Source organism: Takifugu rubripes, chromosome 5 (genome assembly GCF_901000725.2).
Source record: "Takifugu rubripes chromosome 5, fTakRub1.2, whole genome shotgun sequence".
Taxonomy (NCBI): domain Eukaryota; kingdom Metazoa; phylum Chordata; class Actinopteri; order Tetraodontiformes; family Tetraodontidae; genus Takifugu; species Takifugu rubripes.
In genome coordinates, this window is record NC_042289.1 from 1,609,263 (window position 1) to 1,625,358 (window position 16,096).

Sequence of the window (16,096 nt, forward strand, 5' to 3'; positions counted from 1 at the left end):
GACACGTGCGATCGCTTCCAATGTCAATGTGTTTAGGAATGAAAACCGGGGCCAAGCACTGTGAGAAAGGAGGGGGAAGCATATTTGAAGCATTTGAAGTGTATTCATAATTCATATACATATTGACAGGTTTCTAATACAGCATGTTTTCAATATTGTAACCGTTTTTTTTCCTCTGCTGGACCTTTTTTTTTTTCCTTCTTTTTTTTTTTACAAGAATAACAATAAAAATGATAAAGACAACACCATGGGAAATTTTATGGCAATGCTTTTGAATGGATTTCGCACCTCCCGATGGAGCCGCTGTGGTGTCGCCGTGCTCGGCGGGGCCCGTCCAGCCTCCGCGTGACGCGTCTCCAAGGTTACAAAAAAACACAAAACGTTCCGTCGCTCCGTGAGGATCGGACGCTTCTTCAGCACCCAGTACACAGTCCCACGGCAACAAGAGGACACTCTTCCTGTCTGTGGGAACACGTGTGCGCCCCCCGTCCTCCTCTGTGCGCGTAACGAACATTTGTACTTGAAAAATAAGATCGTCAGTCTGAGTTTTTCATGAATACTATCTGTACAGTAAAAACCCCGGCGATGAAAAATAAGAACACTTTTCAAAAGGACCAAAAATGGAATCGTATCGACTGTTCTCTCCGCTCCTCGCACGCACTCGCTTCTCATTTGCGCACGTGACATAAAAGGCAACAGATGTCCGTTCTCCCAAGGCAATAATGTCTTTGTGGCAAATTTGACCCTGACATTCCAGACAAGACTCCGGCTTCTCCCTCTCCAGGAATAAAAAAAAAAAAAAAAGTATGAATATAACGGGATACATCCATGTCATTTTTTAAATGAGTGAATAAATGATGAGTGTACAAAATAATAATGAGGGCTACAATAATTGACCATCCTAATATAAGATATGATACTGGCGAGAGGATACAAAATTCTCTCAAAAGGTTTCATTTTCGGGGTTTGACACCCAAACTTGACTTTTTGTAGCGAAAAATAATACAAAGCAAAAAATAATGGGTGATAAACAAGACTTCTGAAGGGGTTCGAGAAATCAATGTGAGCCGAGAGGAAGCGTTTTTCTGACGCTCTTTACAGAAAAGATTAGTCCCTGCTTAAAAATTCTGCTTTTTCCTTCTCCTCTGCATCTCCGCGGTTCTGCTTTCACGTAGAGCAATAATTCTCTTGGAGAGAGAAAAAAAAGAAAAAGGATTCAATTTTCTTTTGTCCAAAGTGTAAATAATGCTGCTTCCTGGGGAGAAATTGTACATTCCCTTTAATTGTAGTCCATTGTAGTCCTGTCACTTCACATTGGGGGGAGGCGGGGGGACTGCTTCACAAACAATCAGCATTCTTCACCGTTCAATTGTCCAAATTGACCTGAGAAGAAATGCAAAAGAAAGTGAGAACTGTCACCAAGGCCTAAGAAATGCAAGTTATGCTTTTACGTTTAAGCTATGCATATGTACAGCGATATAAGGTCTGGCCTCGCAGCACAGGCAGCAGCATTGTTCTCTCTGGACAAACCTGGAGAGGGAGAATATTTCTCCCAGAAAGAAAAAATTCACGAATGAAGCATTTTGCTGTAAACAAAGAGGCCACAGAAATAAGGAATATCTCTCCTTCCCAGGAGAGTGTGGGAAACTTTACTTTTGTGGTCACAAAAGCACAATGTGACATTCAGTGTATGCCACTGTTAGCATGTCTGCTAGAATCGCTAACTATTTCATACCCTGAAACTAGAATTACGTGAGGCTCAGGATGATATATCTTCGCTCCCTGGCGTGGTCGGAACTTTGTTAAGGTGGTGCTTAGGTTCCTGGTACTAAATCTGAGTGGGTGTCTGGCAAAGCACCGCTAACAATCTGCCGGTGGAAACCAGAACCATATGTCTGAAATGAACTCAAAAGCAGTGCTGGAGTCCAAATAGGAAGCCACCTGGAGTTCCTTAATGGAACAAATGATGTCACTTTGTTGCTTTGAAATGTAAATCTAGTCTTCATTTAATTAAGAAAATGTAGAGGCTGCTATATTAAATCCAATGTCTCCGGAAGTAACGCAACAGTTGGCTGAAGAGGAAATATATGTACTTTTAGACAAACTGTGTCTATGAGGAATACAGAGCTATTCATTTAGACCTAGTAGAGGATGGAAAGAGGGGCTAGGAATGACAGCCAGGGGTGAAATCTAAGGGGATCGAGGTGATTTTCCTATAGTAACTGGGAATAAATGAAAATAAAGCAAGACACAACTTACAGCTCCCAGACTCCTCTGCTGCTGCTCGCTCTGTTCCCCTCAGCCTCTCTCTGACTGCTCCATGTAAACCAATTTAGATGGCCGAATACTCTGGGTAACCTGAGAGACACAGATGGAAGGCGTTAAGAAAGAAAAGAGAAAATATGCCTCCAGTCTCTCAGCAGAAGGGAGACAAAACTTTTGCAAACTCCAGTAAAATCGATTTAACGTTCAATTATCACGTTTTCAAGTTAGGAGACAGTGTAGGATGCTAGGCCAGGTGTAAAGAGTCCTCCTCCCCTGACTCAGTCATGCTCAGACACGCATTTCAGGCTGTCTGTCGCATTCCTGCGGCAGGCTGCGTGCAATCATCCCAGGTGCTGATGCCACCTGCGATGAGGCCGGGCAGCGCCCGTCGATGGCGACGGGCGGTGCGAGGGCCTCCAGCGCGAGGTGGCGTTTCTGTCGACGCTTACGCATCCGTCAACAAGTTACACTCAAAATAAAACCTTACAAGTGACAGAAACTCCTTCAATCAACATTTAAAACGAGTAAAACAGCAAACTCGAGCGTAAACGTGATAAAATAAGGTTGGTTTTGTTTTTACCTTGTGCTTTGGACAGCGCAGTGAGAAATTATCTTCATTAAGCGAGCAGTCTGGAAGAAAGGCAGCGAAGGGAAGTCAAATGTTGCCACAGCGGCGCGTCAGGTAGCTGATTATTAATAAGCACTTTCGGGTCATAGTTACCTGCTTCGATGGCACAAAGGTAGTGGTAGCGAAGGGTGCAGCCTTTGCTGTAGCAGCCCAGAGTGGAGCCCACCATCTCACAGTACGAACAGCACTGAGGACACAAACCACAGGTTGATGCGTCAAGCTGAGCTCGGAGCAGAAAGATTAGAACCCGTCGAGTCCGCGGTCGAATCCACACGAGGTTCTTCAGCGCCACAGAAATATTACCACGTCCAGAGTCCACTCACCGTTTCTCGGGCTCCGTCCAGCGCCTCCTGCAGGCCGTACAGCCTCCCACTGACCAGATAAACCCCGCTGGTCCACACGATGCAGCCTTCGTGGACCCACAGCTCCTCTGGGTCCATGGGCATCTTGGGCAGCTGGGCGAGCTGTGCCAGGGGCCCCAGGGAGTCCAGGGCAGGTGGGGGAGGCTGGAAGGGCAGGGAGGCCTTGCTGTTGGAGGGAACCATCCTGGGGCAGTCTTCACTGGACTTGTGCCTCCTTTTGAAACGTGGATGCGAGGTCAGCTTCCTGTGCTGGGGCCTCTGCTGAGCCTCGTCGGGCGTCGGCTGCAGCTGCAGCTGCAGCTGCGGCTGTTTACGCGTCCACTGCTGGTCGATGTCGGGCTCCGCCTCTCGCTTCAGTTCAGGGATAGGGTGGATTTGGAGATTCATGTCCCAGGTCAGAGACGTCGGTTTGCTGATGGCGTAGGAGGAGGAGGGGGACAACGAGGAGGCGGCATTACTGAACCTGCCAGCCAAGTGTGTCATTGTTTCCTCTCTGGTAGCTGTGGAGACAGGTCTGACTGCGGCTGTGAGGGATGTTGAATCCGTGCCGATAGCGTAGTCACTCTGGGTAAAATAAGCATCTTGCGTTTGTGCCTCTTGGCTGCTGTTCAAAGTATTTGAAATGATGTCTGTATTTGGTCCTGTTTTGTTTGTGCCTGCGGTTGCTTGACACTGTCTGACTTGGGGCTGGTTCTTGGGAAGCTTGGCAGCATACTCGGCGGGATAGAAAGGCCCGTAGAGATCCCCGAGGTTCTTGTAATTGGCCCATTTCTGACAAAGGCAGCAGAGCAGCCGGCCCGAGTGGTTCGTCTCCGTAATCACGGGGCCCACAACAACGTGGCCAGATGAGGGAAGCGCTTTTCCCGACTGGAGCGGAGACTCCACCTCGTCGGCCTCTCTTTTCTCAGACTCCCTGTCTCTCCGAGACAACTGGGAAGAAAGCGCTGAGGTCAGGAGGGAATCGATTCCGCTCCCGCTCGCTTTCCCTGCGACCGTGGCCCGTTCTCCTCTCGTCTTGTCCTCCTCAGCGTTTACAATGGTGCACACTGCCCCGATCTCAGGTACTTTGTTCTCCACATGTATGTGAGGAATGAACGGGCCCTTCCTGTTCGGATCCGCGAAGGCTCTGTTTGCCCTGGCTGCTTCCGCGTCGTCTTTGGACGCCGCCGCTTTCTTCCTCCTCCGCCCTTGTTGACCTTTAGCGTCTAACGGCTCGTCCTCATCTTTAATACCTTTGCGCCTCCTTCGTGCCGGTTTGACGTCTATCTCTGGCTGCGTGTCCTCACTCTCAGCGTCCACTTTCACCACTTGGGTCAATATGGGCGGGGCCAGCTGAGGAGGGAGCTTGTTCTCCGTCGGAGGGGGCAGTGTCAGGTCTGGCGTGCTGCTAGCGGTCTGTACTGTCTGCAGGGTCGTGACAGGAGCCGCTGTTGGGGTCAGCGGAATTGGCGGAGCGCTGATATTTGTGCCCTCTGCCTGGGCTGGAGCTTGTCCCTGCATCTGTGGCTGGGGGGGGTTCTGGGCCCGCTTTTGTTTATTCACACTCCCAACCGGCCTCCCCTTCTTCTTGCCAGATGGAAAATAGCCTTTAGGCACGAGGCTCTCTGGAGGCTTCGAATCCTGTGGGGAGAGGCTGGACCTAACAGAGGGCATCTGATGTTGTCTGTTTAATATGTGTCCTTGAGGCTGGCCGTGGTGGGGCGGGGTGGTGCCATAGTACTCGCCGCCGGGATAATCATCGAACCCGATGCCAGATTCTTGAAGTTTCTGCCGGAGGAGATTAGCAGCGGAATGCTCTCCTCTTCTTGTCTCCAGCTGCTGATACGTGTTAGTGAAATGCTCAATGTCGGACAGGGCGGAGGAGGATGGCGGTGGCGATCCCTGGACGGGGCGGGGAAGGGGAGGGGGAGGGGGTAGAGGGCCGAGCAGAGCAAAGTCTTCCTTTTCGCCAGATGCTGACGCCACAGCCGCACCTAATCCAAAGTCAAAGTCTTGTTTTAAGGTTTGGGACGGCTGATGGGGGTCACACGGGTAGGCGGATGGAGGCAGAGGCCCGGTCTCATCACCCACCCTGAAGGGGAGCATGTCGTTTAATAAGGAACTCTCTTCAATGTAACCATCGTCCCCTCCTGCGACCCTGGGGAAGGGGGCCAAGTCCTGCTCCTGCGACTCATTAAAGGATTCCGAGTGAGAGAATCCCGGGTAATGATTTGACTCGTCGTCTGCCTGGCCCGGTGGCCTTTTGATATTGGGGGTGATTTTCTGCACGATCGCCTCCAGTTTCAAACCCCGACCCTTTCTGGGCGGCAACGCTTTTGTGTGAGCGCTCAGCGGAGACAACGGTTGGGAATAATTATTTTCTCTCAGCAAAGGGGACGAAAGTCTGGGACACGGCACATCCGAACTGGACGAGTCGTCTTCGTTGTGAGGGCCGTGGTCGGACTGAGCCCCGACAGGGTGATGGGAATTGGAGGCGGCCCTCTGCTGCGACCCGTCCTGAAGTAGCCGTTTGGCCGGAATAGGAGATATAAAAGAGCGAACTCTCCTTCGCAGCATCAGCGGGTTTGTGTCCGCAGAGCCGGGTTTAGTCTGACGCTGCACCTGTGGAGAGGTGGAGTTTGCGTCAGCAGAAGTCTTTGCGGAGCTGAGCGGAGCGGGCGGGCACGAGAGTTTAACGTCCTCTGCAGCTCCTCGCGAGAACTTGGCTTCAGCGGCGTTTTGAGTCAATTTCGGAGGAAAGGGGCCAAGCGGCGCTACAGGAGGAGGAGGAGGAGGCGGGGCCGGCGTTCGGTAGTAGGGGTTTCCCTCTATCAACATGGCGCCTTCTCGTCCAACGTGGGTCGATTCCCACATTTTTAAATCGTAGAAAGAGCTCTGATGATGGAGTGAGCTTTTGCCTGCGAGTTGCTCCACGGGCAGGTCAGCCAGCCTCTGCCTCTGCTCCGATTGGCCGCCCTTGTGTTTCCCCGGGGAGGACCCAGGCTGCATCATCAACTCTTTCGGTGGCCTGTTCATCGCTTTGACCCAGTCACTCATGTCAGGGGGGTGATGAATGGTCCCGCGGGCATGTGGATACGTTTGAAGTTTGCACCCAGGTTGAGCCTGGGCGGGTAAATTGTGGTACGCGGGATGAGAGGGGAAATGGGGGCTGCCGCGAGGCATCATGGCGCCCTCCCTCGTGTCTGGATAGCGATACCCGGGGAAACTTCTGCCGCCTCCGGCCGATATTTCGACCCCGTGAAGAAACGACGGCGTCCTTGACGGTGAAGATAGAGAATGAGAGGTGATGGGGTGAGAAGGCACGGGTGTGAAATCTACACCGCCTCTCCTGTAGGGGTCAGCATTCAGCACCACGGACGAGGGAACAGATTTGGAGTGAAACTCGGCGTCAGCCTCGTTGGCCCCGTCACGGTGGTCAGCGTGGACGGTCGCGGCATCAACCGCCGACTCTTTTGGGGCCATTTCCACCTTCACCGCATGTTTCACCGCCGTGGCTTTTTTACTCAGATCACTGGCTGCTGCCGGGGATGAAAATGGCTGTTGAATGACGGAGGCTGCGCTGTGACTTTTCTCCCGCTCTCTATCACTTTCTCTATCTCTCTCTGGTGTGCCGTGTCTGTTCGGAGACACATCGCAGATGACCGAGCGACGCTCGGATGGGGCTAATGTGGAGCCTGATGCCTTCTGAGACTCTGGCTGTCCGGCGCCGCCTGTTACCGGCTCCGATTCTTGCAAAAGAAGCTCCTGAACAGCAGAGGACTGGCCTGAAACATTAAATAAAGCCTTTCTTTGGGGCACAGAATATGCGGATACATGCTTTGGGTGAGGCGGGTCACACTCTGAAGATTGCGATAAATGACTCTGGCCCCCACTCACGTCTGATTTTTCTGCATTTGGTACTATCTTACTATTAGGCAGCTCTGTTTTCATTGACTGAGGATCCGTGTTGAAACTGGGCTCGGTGCCATGCCTCTGGTTGGGATGCGGGGGCTTCCCGGGACCCACCTGGGTAGCCAAAGCTTCACTTACCCCACTTTGCACCCTCATACCGTCAGTGATGTCGTAAGCATTTCTGGCCTGGAACTGCTGCTGCGCGTGGGGGTGGGCAGAGTACGGCTGCTCGGGTCTGCCGTAGCGCCTGTCTAAATTGCAACCTTGAAGGACCTCTTGCAACAGGCTGGGAAAATGATGACTTTGTGAATTCTCCTCCTGCGCCTTGCTTCCTGCCCTGTGGCCTCTCTTCACCAAGTCCTCTGCTACAGAGCTAGCATCTTTGTGATGCGCAGGGCCGTACGCAGACGGAGGCTGCTGGTACCCAGCGTATCTGGAATTCGATTCCATGACGTCCGCAGAGCCGCCCCTTCCCCTGTTCTTAACTGGCAAATCCGAGCCGTACGTTGATTCTGGGTGGCCGAATTTATTTGATCCAGACTGAGGAGGATTCTGAGAATTCCGACTGAAGTTGGATTTCTGATGATGAGAAGAATACAGAGTCAGATCCACGCCCTCCTCTCCATTGTGAGTGCTGGGCTCTCTCAGGTAGGAGTGTGGCTGCTTCTCTTCTATACAGTCTTGGGGATGCTTGCTTTTTTCACCGTGACCCCCCTCAGATCGGGCTGAAACTATCACGCCGACACCGCTGTGCTCCTCAAACGGGTGCTTTTCCTCTCTCTCGTTACGTTGTAGTCTGGACGCAGCGAGCGGCCTGTTCTTCCTGTCCTGACCGTTTTGTGTATTGGCCTCTCGGTCGCGCTGCGCCAGGTTTCCAACTTCATCGCTTTCTTTCTTGATGCCTTCGCTTTTGATTTCTGTCAACTTCCTGCGGCCGGCTCGGTGCTCGTTGTGCGCCAACCCGGGTTCGGGGTCGCAGTTTGGCTGGGTGGGAGCAATACTGGAGGTGGTGGAGGAGGGGGACGAGGAAACCGGAGGCGTGGAGCGAGCAACCTGGCCGGCCTCCGACGCCTGACATCCGAACGGCGGAGATGACAACGGGGGGACGTGAGCGTCATTTGAATTAGCTTCAGACAGAGCCGTTTCTTTTGATGGTGAATCAAAGGGGATTGTTTTGACATTTGATGACTGTCCGCTCTGAGTCTGAGAGGGCGGGCGATGGCCGGCTGGCTCGGAGCCACTGCTCGCGCCGCTCATCTGCCTCACTCTCCCACGCTCCCCCTCTGGAAAGTGCTCTTCCCGCTCCACCTTGGCCCCTGGCACTCCAGCCGGTGTCACCGCCGCGGCGTCCTCTTCGGCACCGGCGTCCGCGACGCCGGCTCCGCTGCCTTCTTTGACCGTACTGGTACTCGAGGCCGCGCTGGCGTTTCGGCTCCGCGGTTGCGAGGCGAGCAGGCCGTGAGCCGCCTGCTGCATCTGCGCAAACTCTTTCGCCTTCTTCTGCGAGAACACCGTGTCGGTGAGGAGCATGTGCTGGACCGTGTTTGGTAAATTGGCTACTTGTGAGCTCAAGGCATTGAGACTATTCAGGCCTGCATCCTGCATTTTGTCAAGTGGGGACGATGAATAAACAGAGGAGGCGTCCTCTCTGGATCCAATCCCTGTGACTAACCCCATTTTGGAGCGGCCTGTTGGAGGGTGATGAGCCCCTCCGAGTGCACTCATGCTGGGAGCTTTATGACTGCTGCCGCTGCCACAACTGCTGATGCTGCCATTGGAGTTGGGTGTGGGACTTAGCTGAGGCATGCTCTGCAGTAATCTACCTTGTCCGTTGTTGCTACGGGGGTTCGCCGAGTGTGGATGAGGGGGGCCGTGGCCGGTGGGGTTTCCGTGCGGGTCTGTGGCCCCCATCAGAGGGGAAGGAGAGGAGCTGCAGCTGGGGGAATGTACGGCGGAGGCGGCCGGAGAGGGGTTGGATATGGGGCTAAAGTTTTGGTTCATTTGGTTCTGCTGGGCGTTGGGGTGCAGGGGAGATTTCGCCACTTCTTGAGACGCTGCAGGTGGCAAAGTGGAGGCTTGATGATGTTTGGCATAGAGAGCGCCTGAAGATGGTCCCTGGTGCTGCATCTTGACAGAGGGGTCATAACCGAGGCCTAAGCTGTGCTGGGAGCTGCGGTGCTGTAGCGCGGCTTGCTTGTGGAGCGAAAGTGTCTGTGGGGAGAATCCGGGGTAGTTTGGAGCGTGGTAACCCTGCTGAACGTGTTCCATCGGCCCCGCATTGTTAGCAGCAACTGAACTGGACATGGGGTTTGAACTGGAGTTGACACTGGGGGAACTGTTGACTTTGGGATCAAACCCGGGGGCGGCAGTCCCGTCCAGATATCTCTGCGGAGGGGGGCTGTACATTCCTGATGAGCCTGCGGAGGTTCCGCCCTGCGGGGAGTAATGTGGGTACTGAGGAGTCATTCTGTGCCCCGACTGCGGGTAGCCCCGGTGCTGCTGCCCGGGATGGAACGCTGGTCCATGTTGGCGGTGATGCATTTGAGAGCCTGGCACTGACTGCATTGCAGGGTTCTGACTCATGTTGTACTGCTGAGAAGGGGAGAACGCTCCGACGCCGCCACCTCCACCTGAACTTGAGCCGGAGGCGTAGTCTAAAGGATACGGCGACATCAGGCCGGACGATGGCGCGGAGCCAGAGCCTGTGTGCCGGTATTGGTGAGGTATATGTCCATCAATATTAGGGTACCCGAACCCTACCCCGTAACCCAGACCCCCCCTTCTGTGTCTGTCCTTGGCTCCCATTGAAAAATAATAATCCATCACGTCCTTCCTGTAAGGGTTGTTGGAGCTGCTGCTGTGAATGGCGCCCTGCGGCGGCTCGGCGGACACTCGGGTTCTGGCGCTGTAGGCGAGCATGTGGCTGGCTTGAGCGGGGCTGTGGTGGCCTCTGTGCAGGCTCTGCTGTTGCATCCCCATGTAATCGTCGGTCATCCTTGGGGAGATCTGAGGCTCTGCTGGCTGAGGGGGATACGCAGGTCCTCCTCCCCCACTCCTCCCGCTGAACCCCGGGGGGAGAGAGGGGGGAGCTGGGCTATTTGGAAAATTCTGCATCGTTTCTCCCGTTTTTTTTGTTTTGTTTTAAGTCTATAAGAAGGAATGCTTCCGATCAAAATCTGAGGGGATTATCACAGTAACCATTAAGGTTGTGGCAGTACAACACAGAAATGTTTTCAAAATCCATCCGGATGGAAGCTGACGAGTGTCCACATATCGCTCTTCTGAGGCCGCGGCAGCAGAAAGTAGGCAGGCAGATTTCACAGATGAGGTTGTTTTTTTGTTTTTTTTCTCCTGATATGAAAAGGCCCGATGGTGAAAAAAGAACCTCTGCAACCAGACAATCCTGCGATTGACTTCTTTTTTTTTTTTCCTTCCTCAAACAAATCTTGAGAAACGGAATTTTCAAAATGGAAACGAAAAAGAAAGATGTCGTTCCAGCGATGCTAGAGTCCCGCACTCATTTCCACGAAGCAGTTTGGCACTGGGCGGGCGACGCTAGCGCGGACGACTGGCACATCACACTGCGAGAGGCTCTGCCTCAAACGTCTCTTACATGTGTGCTGCTGTGATTAGCACAGCTCAAGCAAGCGGAGCTAGAAGAAAATTAAAGCAGGCTCGCGTCTGATAACATCCTGCGCAAACAACCTCAACAAAAGCGCTGAAAATTTACCCCGTCAAAGGCTTCCTTCAGTCCCCCGGCAGGAAGATGCTTTCTGGAATTGAACTCGCATCTGCGTGAGACGAGGAGAGCGGCGACTCGGGTCAGGAGGTCTGAATTCAGACCTTCACTCGACACTCTCAGAGGCAAACACTCCATTGATAAAGTCAGCAGCTCTTGGGTGTTACACTGTTGGAAAGTCTTGGTTTTCTTGGTCATTCCCTTTCAAACGTAGGTCTTATTTGTTTTTCCACTGCATGCGTGACATCAGAATGTAGATGTCTTTGGTCCCTATTTAGCAACTTTTTGCTGCTGGAATTTGCATTCGCTTTGGTTTCCTCCCGGGTCTTCAGCACGTAGCCGCGCTAGCTTTGTTATTTTCCATCTGGGTTTTACCTGGTTCCATGGCAATAATGTTCCAGAGGAAAGTAATCCATTTATTCCAGTAAGAATCCAGTCACTTCACACTCTTGTTTCCTTCTCACCAATTCCATGCAGCCTGTCTCCGCAAACCTGGAATGACAAAAGATGGATCAAAATGCGCCAGAACGATGACAAACTCAGTAATTAGAGAGAACTGTTGCAACACTGTGGAGATGATGCTCAATGTTCCCCCTCCCACACACACACACACCAGCCTTTTCATCATTCAAAAAAATATTCCCCATCTACAGATGGAATAAAGGCCTTTGTTTACCTTAGCAGATGTGTTACACTGCTGAGGTTGTTGTCTTTGCAAGACACAAACCCATGTAGACTCTAATATTTCAGATGACATCAGCATTCCTCAGAAGTGGTTTCGTATTTCACAGTCCACCGCACTAATCGCACAAAGAGATCCACCAAACCAACAATGTTATTAGCGTTACTTACATACAGCATCCGCTATTCATTCAGATCTGACATCGCTGCTTAAAAGGCTTTTTGGCTTAACGGGAACGGCGCTCGTTTAATATGCGCCGGGAGCGCAGCCCTCGCTGTGGTCGGAGCGTGTCTAAGCAGCCTCCCCTGACTGATAACAAACCAGAATGGCGGAGAGAAAAGTGGGTTAGCGGCGGCGTGCAATTAAGGCAACAAAGTAACACGGGCAAGGTCACAAACATGTAAACAAACGACCTCGTGGAGTTGAGGCGCCCCCCACCCATCTCCAGCGGGTCCACAATGGCACCGTTACAGTTGACAAAGTTGAAATGTTAATGGCTGACCTTCTGATAGGTCATTGTTTACACGTGTCAAGTGTGACTAAAGCCGCCATTGTTTCCCTCCACCATACTTTCAAAAGGTTAATGACCCCAAACGCACTTGAGGCGACTTTAATTCCGACAGGTCAATGATGAGAACCTTATTTACAGTGGGGATGTCAATTAGTGAGAGGTCATTTACTATGTGCACAGGGAGATCATTTAAAAGGGAGATCCAAAATCAGGATGAGGTTGCTCATCCTCACAAGTCAACAAACAAACAGATGCACGACTAGTGGGAGATCTGCTGTCAATTTGGGAACTTCGAAGCACACTATTGATCTCCTCTGCTCAGGATCTCGATCACTCATTAATCACAGCAGTTCACTGTGCGCGACCGCTCGCAATAACAGAGGAGTGCAGCGTTCAGAAAAATGACTCGATGCAGATTCGGCCGGCAAGTCAATCAATTACGCCGCTGCCTAATTGAAAAAAAAGCGTCGGTATTGTCCCAGTGTGGAGCACCAGCTCTCCTCTATTTAATGCTCCGTCGCCCCAGGTGGGTCATCAACCCAAAACACTCGCATTTATAAAAATCGGGAGCGACAATAGCCATTAGCAGGCAATACGCATTAAAATTAGCTCTGTGCAGCTACTCCCTTAGCTCTGTATGTTTAGCGCTAGCTCCCTTGTTGCATTATTACATCAAATATGCCAGCTAATTGCCTCTGCTGGGGGGATATCTTAGCCGCGAACCGCTAGTTAGCATCTCCGCAAGCTAACTAAATTGCGTTTGTTATATTATTACCAGCGTTTAAGGAGGTGAGGCAGTAGTAGCGGGCTAACGGCACTGGGCAGCCCAGCAGCGTTTAGCTACAAAGAGGTGATTAGGTACAGATGTTCAGCGGGGCTGGGACTAGATCAGTTAGCTAGCAATATAACGCAAGAGACTTGGCGTGGGTACTGCATCAGCAAACGACCATCACGCAGCCTGGCATTAGCCTGAACCAGCCAGGAAGAGACGGAGCAGTCAGACAGGCGAGCTAACGCGGTCTAAACGCATACCTGGACGCGGAGCAATGCAAGGCCCCTCGAAGACTGAAAGGCTGTTTTGTGACAATCCCGCTGCTGTGGCAGGAAACCCCAGTCTGGAGTCGACAGCTCCGCCGCTTTTCCTTCACCCTTTTTGAGTCCAGACAGCCCCGACCTGCGGCGGCGAAAGTCAGGGAGGGGGGAGCCCGTCACGACACCCAGATCCCGGGCCTTCTCTTCAGATCTCCCCCCCTTTCGTTTCCTTTTGTCCTCACCTCCAAAAATGATGTGAGCGGCGCACAATCGGGGTGCCTGTGGGTCCCGTAACCAGTGAGGGTCCATACACCCCCGCCCCCTCCCCGCTCCTTCCTTCTCTCTCTCTCTCTCTCTCTCTCTTTCTCCCTCCTCTCTCTCTTTCACACACCGCTGAGGTGATTCCACCTATCCCCAACTAAAATGAAACACACGCTGCCACCTCGGGAGGCTCTGCCAAATGCTCCGAGCTTAGTTTCCGCCGCTAAAATTGCATTTGCATTCCTTCATCAGCGGCCGAACCCATTCGCTTTCCTGTTAGACTACTGTGTGTGTGTGTGTGTGTGTGTGTGTGTGTGTGTGTGTGCGTGTGTGTGCGTGTGTGTGTGTGTTCTTGCAAGAGAAAGACCGCCTTGAAAATGCATGCACACTCATATTCCTGCACCCCCCTCCCTCCTTCATCTGTCTCCATCGCATCCCTCCACCTCCCCTCCCTCTCTCAAGCTTTTGCCATTTCACTGATTTTTTTCTTCTTCTTCTTCTTCTTCTTCTTCTTCATCCACTTCTCTAACACACAAAAATATATATCTAAGATTACGGTTCCACGTGCATTTTTCCTGCACGCACTGGGCGGCTCATCAGGGCTCCTTTGTTCTTACTTCACCTCAAGTAGTGAAGAGGAATCGGGGCAGCCTAATGAAGGCACCGGGGCACAAAGGCAACGTGGAGAGGAGGCAGAGTTGAATGGAATGGAGGTGGGGGGGGATTGCAGCGCCGCTGATGAGGCTCGTTAGGTTCATTGTGGCCGCCTGATGCTGAACTGCAGACTCATTGTGCAGCATTGTTGTTGTTTTCCCCAAGAAGAGCATAGGCTCTGGCTAATGCCTGACACCCTGCTCGGGACATGAGGGTGGGACGCAAATCTCATCTGTTTCATATTAAACCCCGTATGCCCCCTCCACACCCGCGTGTGAGTGCCGCACAAGCACCTACGTGCACGCAAACGCTCCACAAAACAAGTGTCAACACGCACCCAAACGGGTCAGGACGCTCCCTGAATTGACCCGACAATCACGACGCAATAAAAACCCTCCCTGGGCTTTTTTTTTTTCCTCTTAACATTTCAATAGGTCTCATTCCCTTGCAGAAACACGTCTATTTCTACCGCGGTTGCCATAGCAACTGCATCACATCACCTTTAACTGTGGATAATTCTCAGTATCTGCATTTTGCCTTTGAACGCGTGCGATTTCGCGCGGGTGCGCTTTTGGTTTGCGGGCGCGGGTCTCACTTTCCGCGCGCGCACGCCCGCCGCGTCGCCTCTGAGGTAAAGGGGTGAGTAGCGGGGCGAGATAAAGGCCGCTGATACCCCGCGCCAGCCAGCCGGGCCCATCCAATCACCGGGAGCACCTGCTGCGGTGCGCGCCGGCTCTTCCCTCCATCACCCACAAGGTCAGATCTGGTGAAGAGGAGGCTCGGAGCGCACGGGCGCGCACGATCCGAGCGCGTATCGCCTTCCACGTCTCCCTCACATACACAAGCAGCCCCTTTTTTCTCCCAGTTGCGTTGCTCAATGTGTCTACATTCATCTTTGCCGAGTTCAAACCTGCCGCGCCGCCATAGTTACAGACCCGGGAGCAGTCGTGACGGAGACCAGGCTCTCAAATCCACTTCACACACGCGCACGAAACAGCCTGGTGCCTCAAATGGACCCGCCGCCGTGCAACAAGGCAGGTCTTTTTTTTTAATAGTCTCCAGTGAGTTTATTAAAATATGATTTCACGTCAGTTGCATGAGAAATGTCTCCGAATGGGCCTTTGCAAATTAGGAAACCTCCCGAATGAGTGATAGAAAAGGAGAAGCAGAAGTCTGCTTGTACCGTCCTCCCTGTTGTCCGGGGGGAGGCGAGTATTCACGGTGCTGCAGCCTGAAGCACAGAGATGAGGCACAGCACAACATACACGCATTAAAACCCCCTTTAACTGTTCCATACGAGCCAAGGATGCAGTATTGTGTGTCTCTATGGAGACTACGTGTGCGCGCTTGCGTGTGTGTTCTTGTACATGCTTCACATTGAGTAGGCCTTGCAAAATACGCAAAACAAGGACGTTTTGGGGAAGTGTGGGTATTTTGCATGGTCCTCGCGTCTCCAAAGGACTGGCTGAGGGTTTAGGATGGGGTTCAGGTTAGGGGCTTAGCCGGGGGGGCAGTTAGGATAAGGGGGTTGTGATGTGATGTGTGTGTAGGTGTGTGGGTGTGTGTGTGTTGGGGGACAAGAGTCCAGACTTTAAGTGCGTTGGCTACACTGAAACGCAGCCATTTTAATCACACATTGTGCTCTATTCGAGCCTCATCTGCATCCACATGTGCATCCACATGTGTCCGACTCTCCCAGCAGCAGTCGCGTCCACAGCAGCGGCGGGATGCAGTTTCCTTGGCGACCACACGGAGTCAGAGTCAGACCACGGACGCGCAGCGGTGTCGCTCTGCTCGGGCCTACTGCGGCACAAAATAGAGCCGACTTCGTCTCATCTGTGGCTTTGAAGTACTTCTATTTCACAGTCTTTCATCTTCCCCTGCGTTATCACAATTACGCTCACGCGGACGTTGAAACTATTGTGGTTGGAAAATGGGCGCCACCTTTGATGATCCTCGCTGTGAGGGTTCGCCAAATTACGATCAAGAAGTTTGATTCCTGTCAGGTAGTGAGATGCTCTACGCGTCTGACCCTTAGCACGAGGACTGGTGTCATGTGGAGCGTCAAAAC

General features: G+C 52.4%; 1 protein-coding gene across 4 annotated transcripts; it reads right to left on the reverse strand.

Moving 5' to 3' along the window:
- Positions 1-83: 83 nt before the first annotated feature.
- tcf20 (transcription factor 20) lies at positions 84-13,667 on the reverse strand. 4 transcript variants are annotated; one of them, XM_029836141.1, is made up of 7 exons: positions 13,111-13,667; positions 11,562-11,685; positions 3,217-11,377; positions 2,987-3,080; positions 2,846-2,895; positions 2,260-2,358; positions 84-1,383 (listed from the first exon to the last, which is right to left on the reverse strand). In XM_029836141.1, the coding sequence occupies exons 3-6, from the start codon at positions 10,258-10,260 to the stop codon at positions 2,299-2,301; spliced, it is 7,248 nt and encodes a 2,415-aa protein (XP_029692001.1). In that variant the 5' UTR covers positions 10,261-11,377; positions 11,562-11,685; positions 13,111-13,667; the 3' UTR covers positions 84-1,383; positions 2,260-2,298. The 4 variants fall into 4 exon arrangements, with proteins under 4 accessions (XP_029692001.1, XP_011601839.2, XP_011601836.2 ...); XM_011603537.2 differs by lacking the exon at positions 11,562-11,685 and having other exon boundaries at positions 13,353-13,667; XM_011603534.2 differs by lacking the exon at positions 11,562-11,685.
- Positions 13,668-16,096: the final 2,429 nt, after the last annotated feature.

Excerpts from the sequence above, each read along its gene's own strand:
- tcf20 (XM_011603537.2), bottom strand. The coding sequence starts at position 10,260 with ATGCAGAATTTTCCAAATAGCCCAGCTCCCCCCTCTCTCCCCCCGGGG. Across the intron at positions 2,896-2,986 it reads CCTTTGTGCCATCGAAGCAG|ACTGCTCGCTTAATGAAGAT; the intron begins GTAACTATGACC and ends CCTTTCTTCCAG. Across the intron at positions 2,359-2,845 it reads TGCGCTGTCCAAAGCACAAG|GTTACCCAGAGTATTCGGCC; the intron begins GTAAAAACAAAA and ends TGTGTCTCTCAG.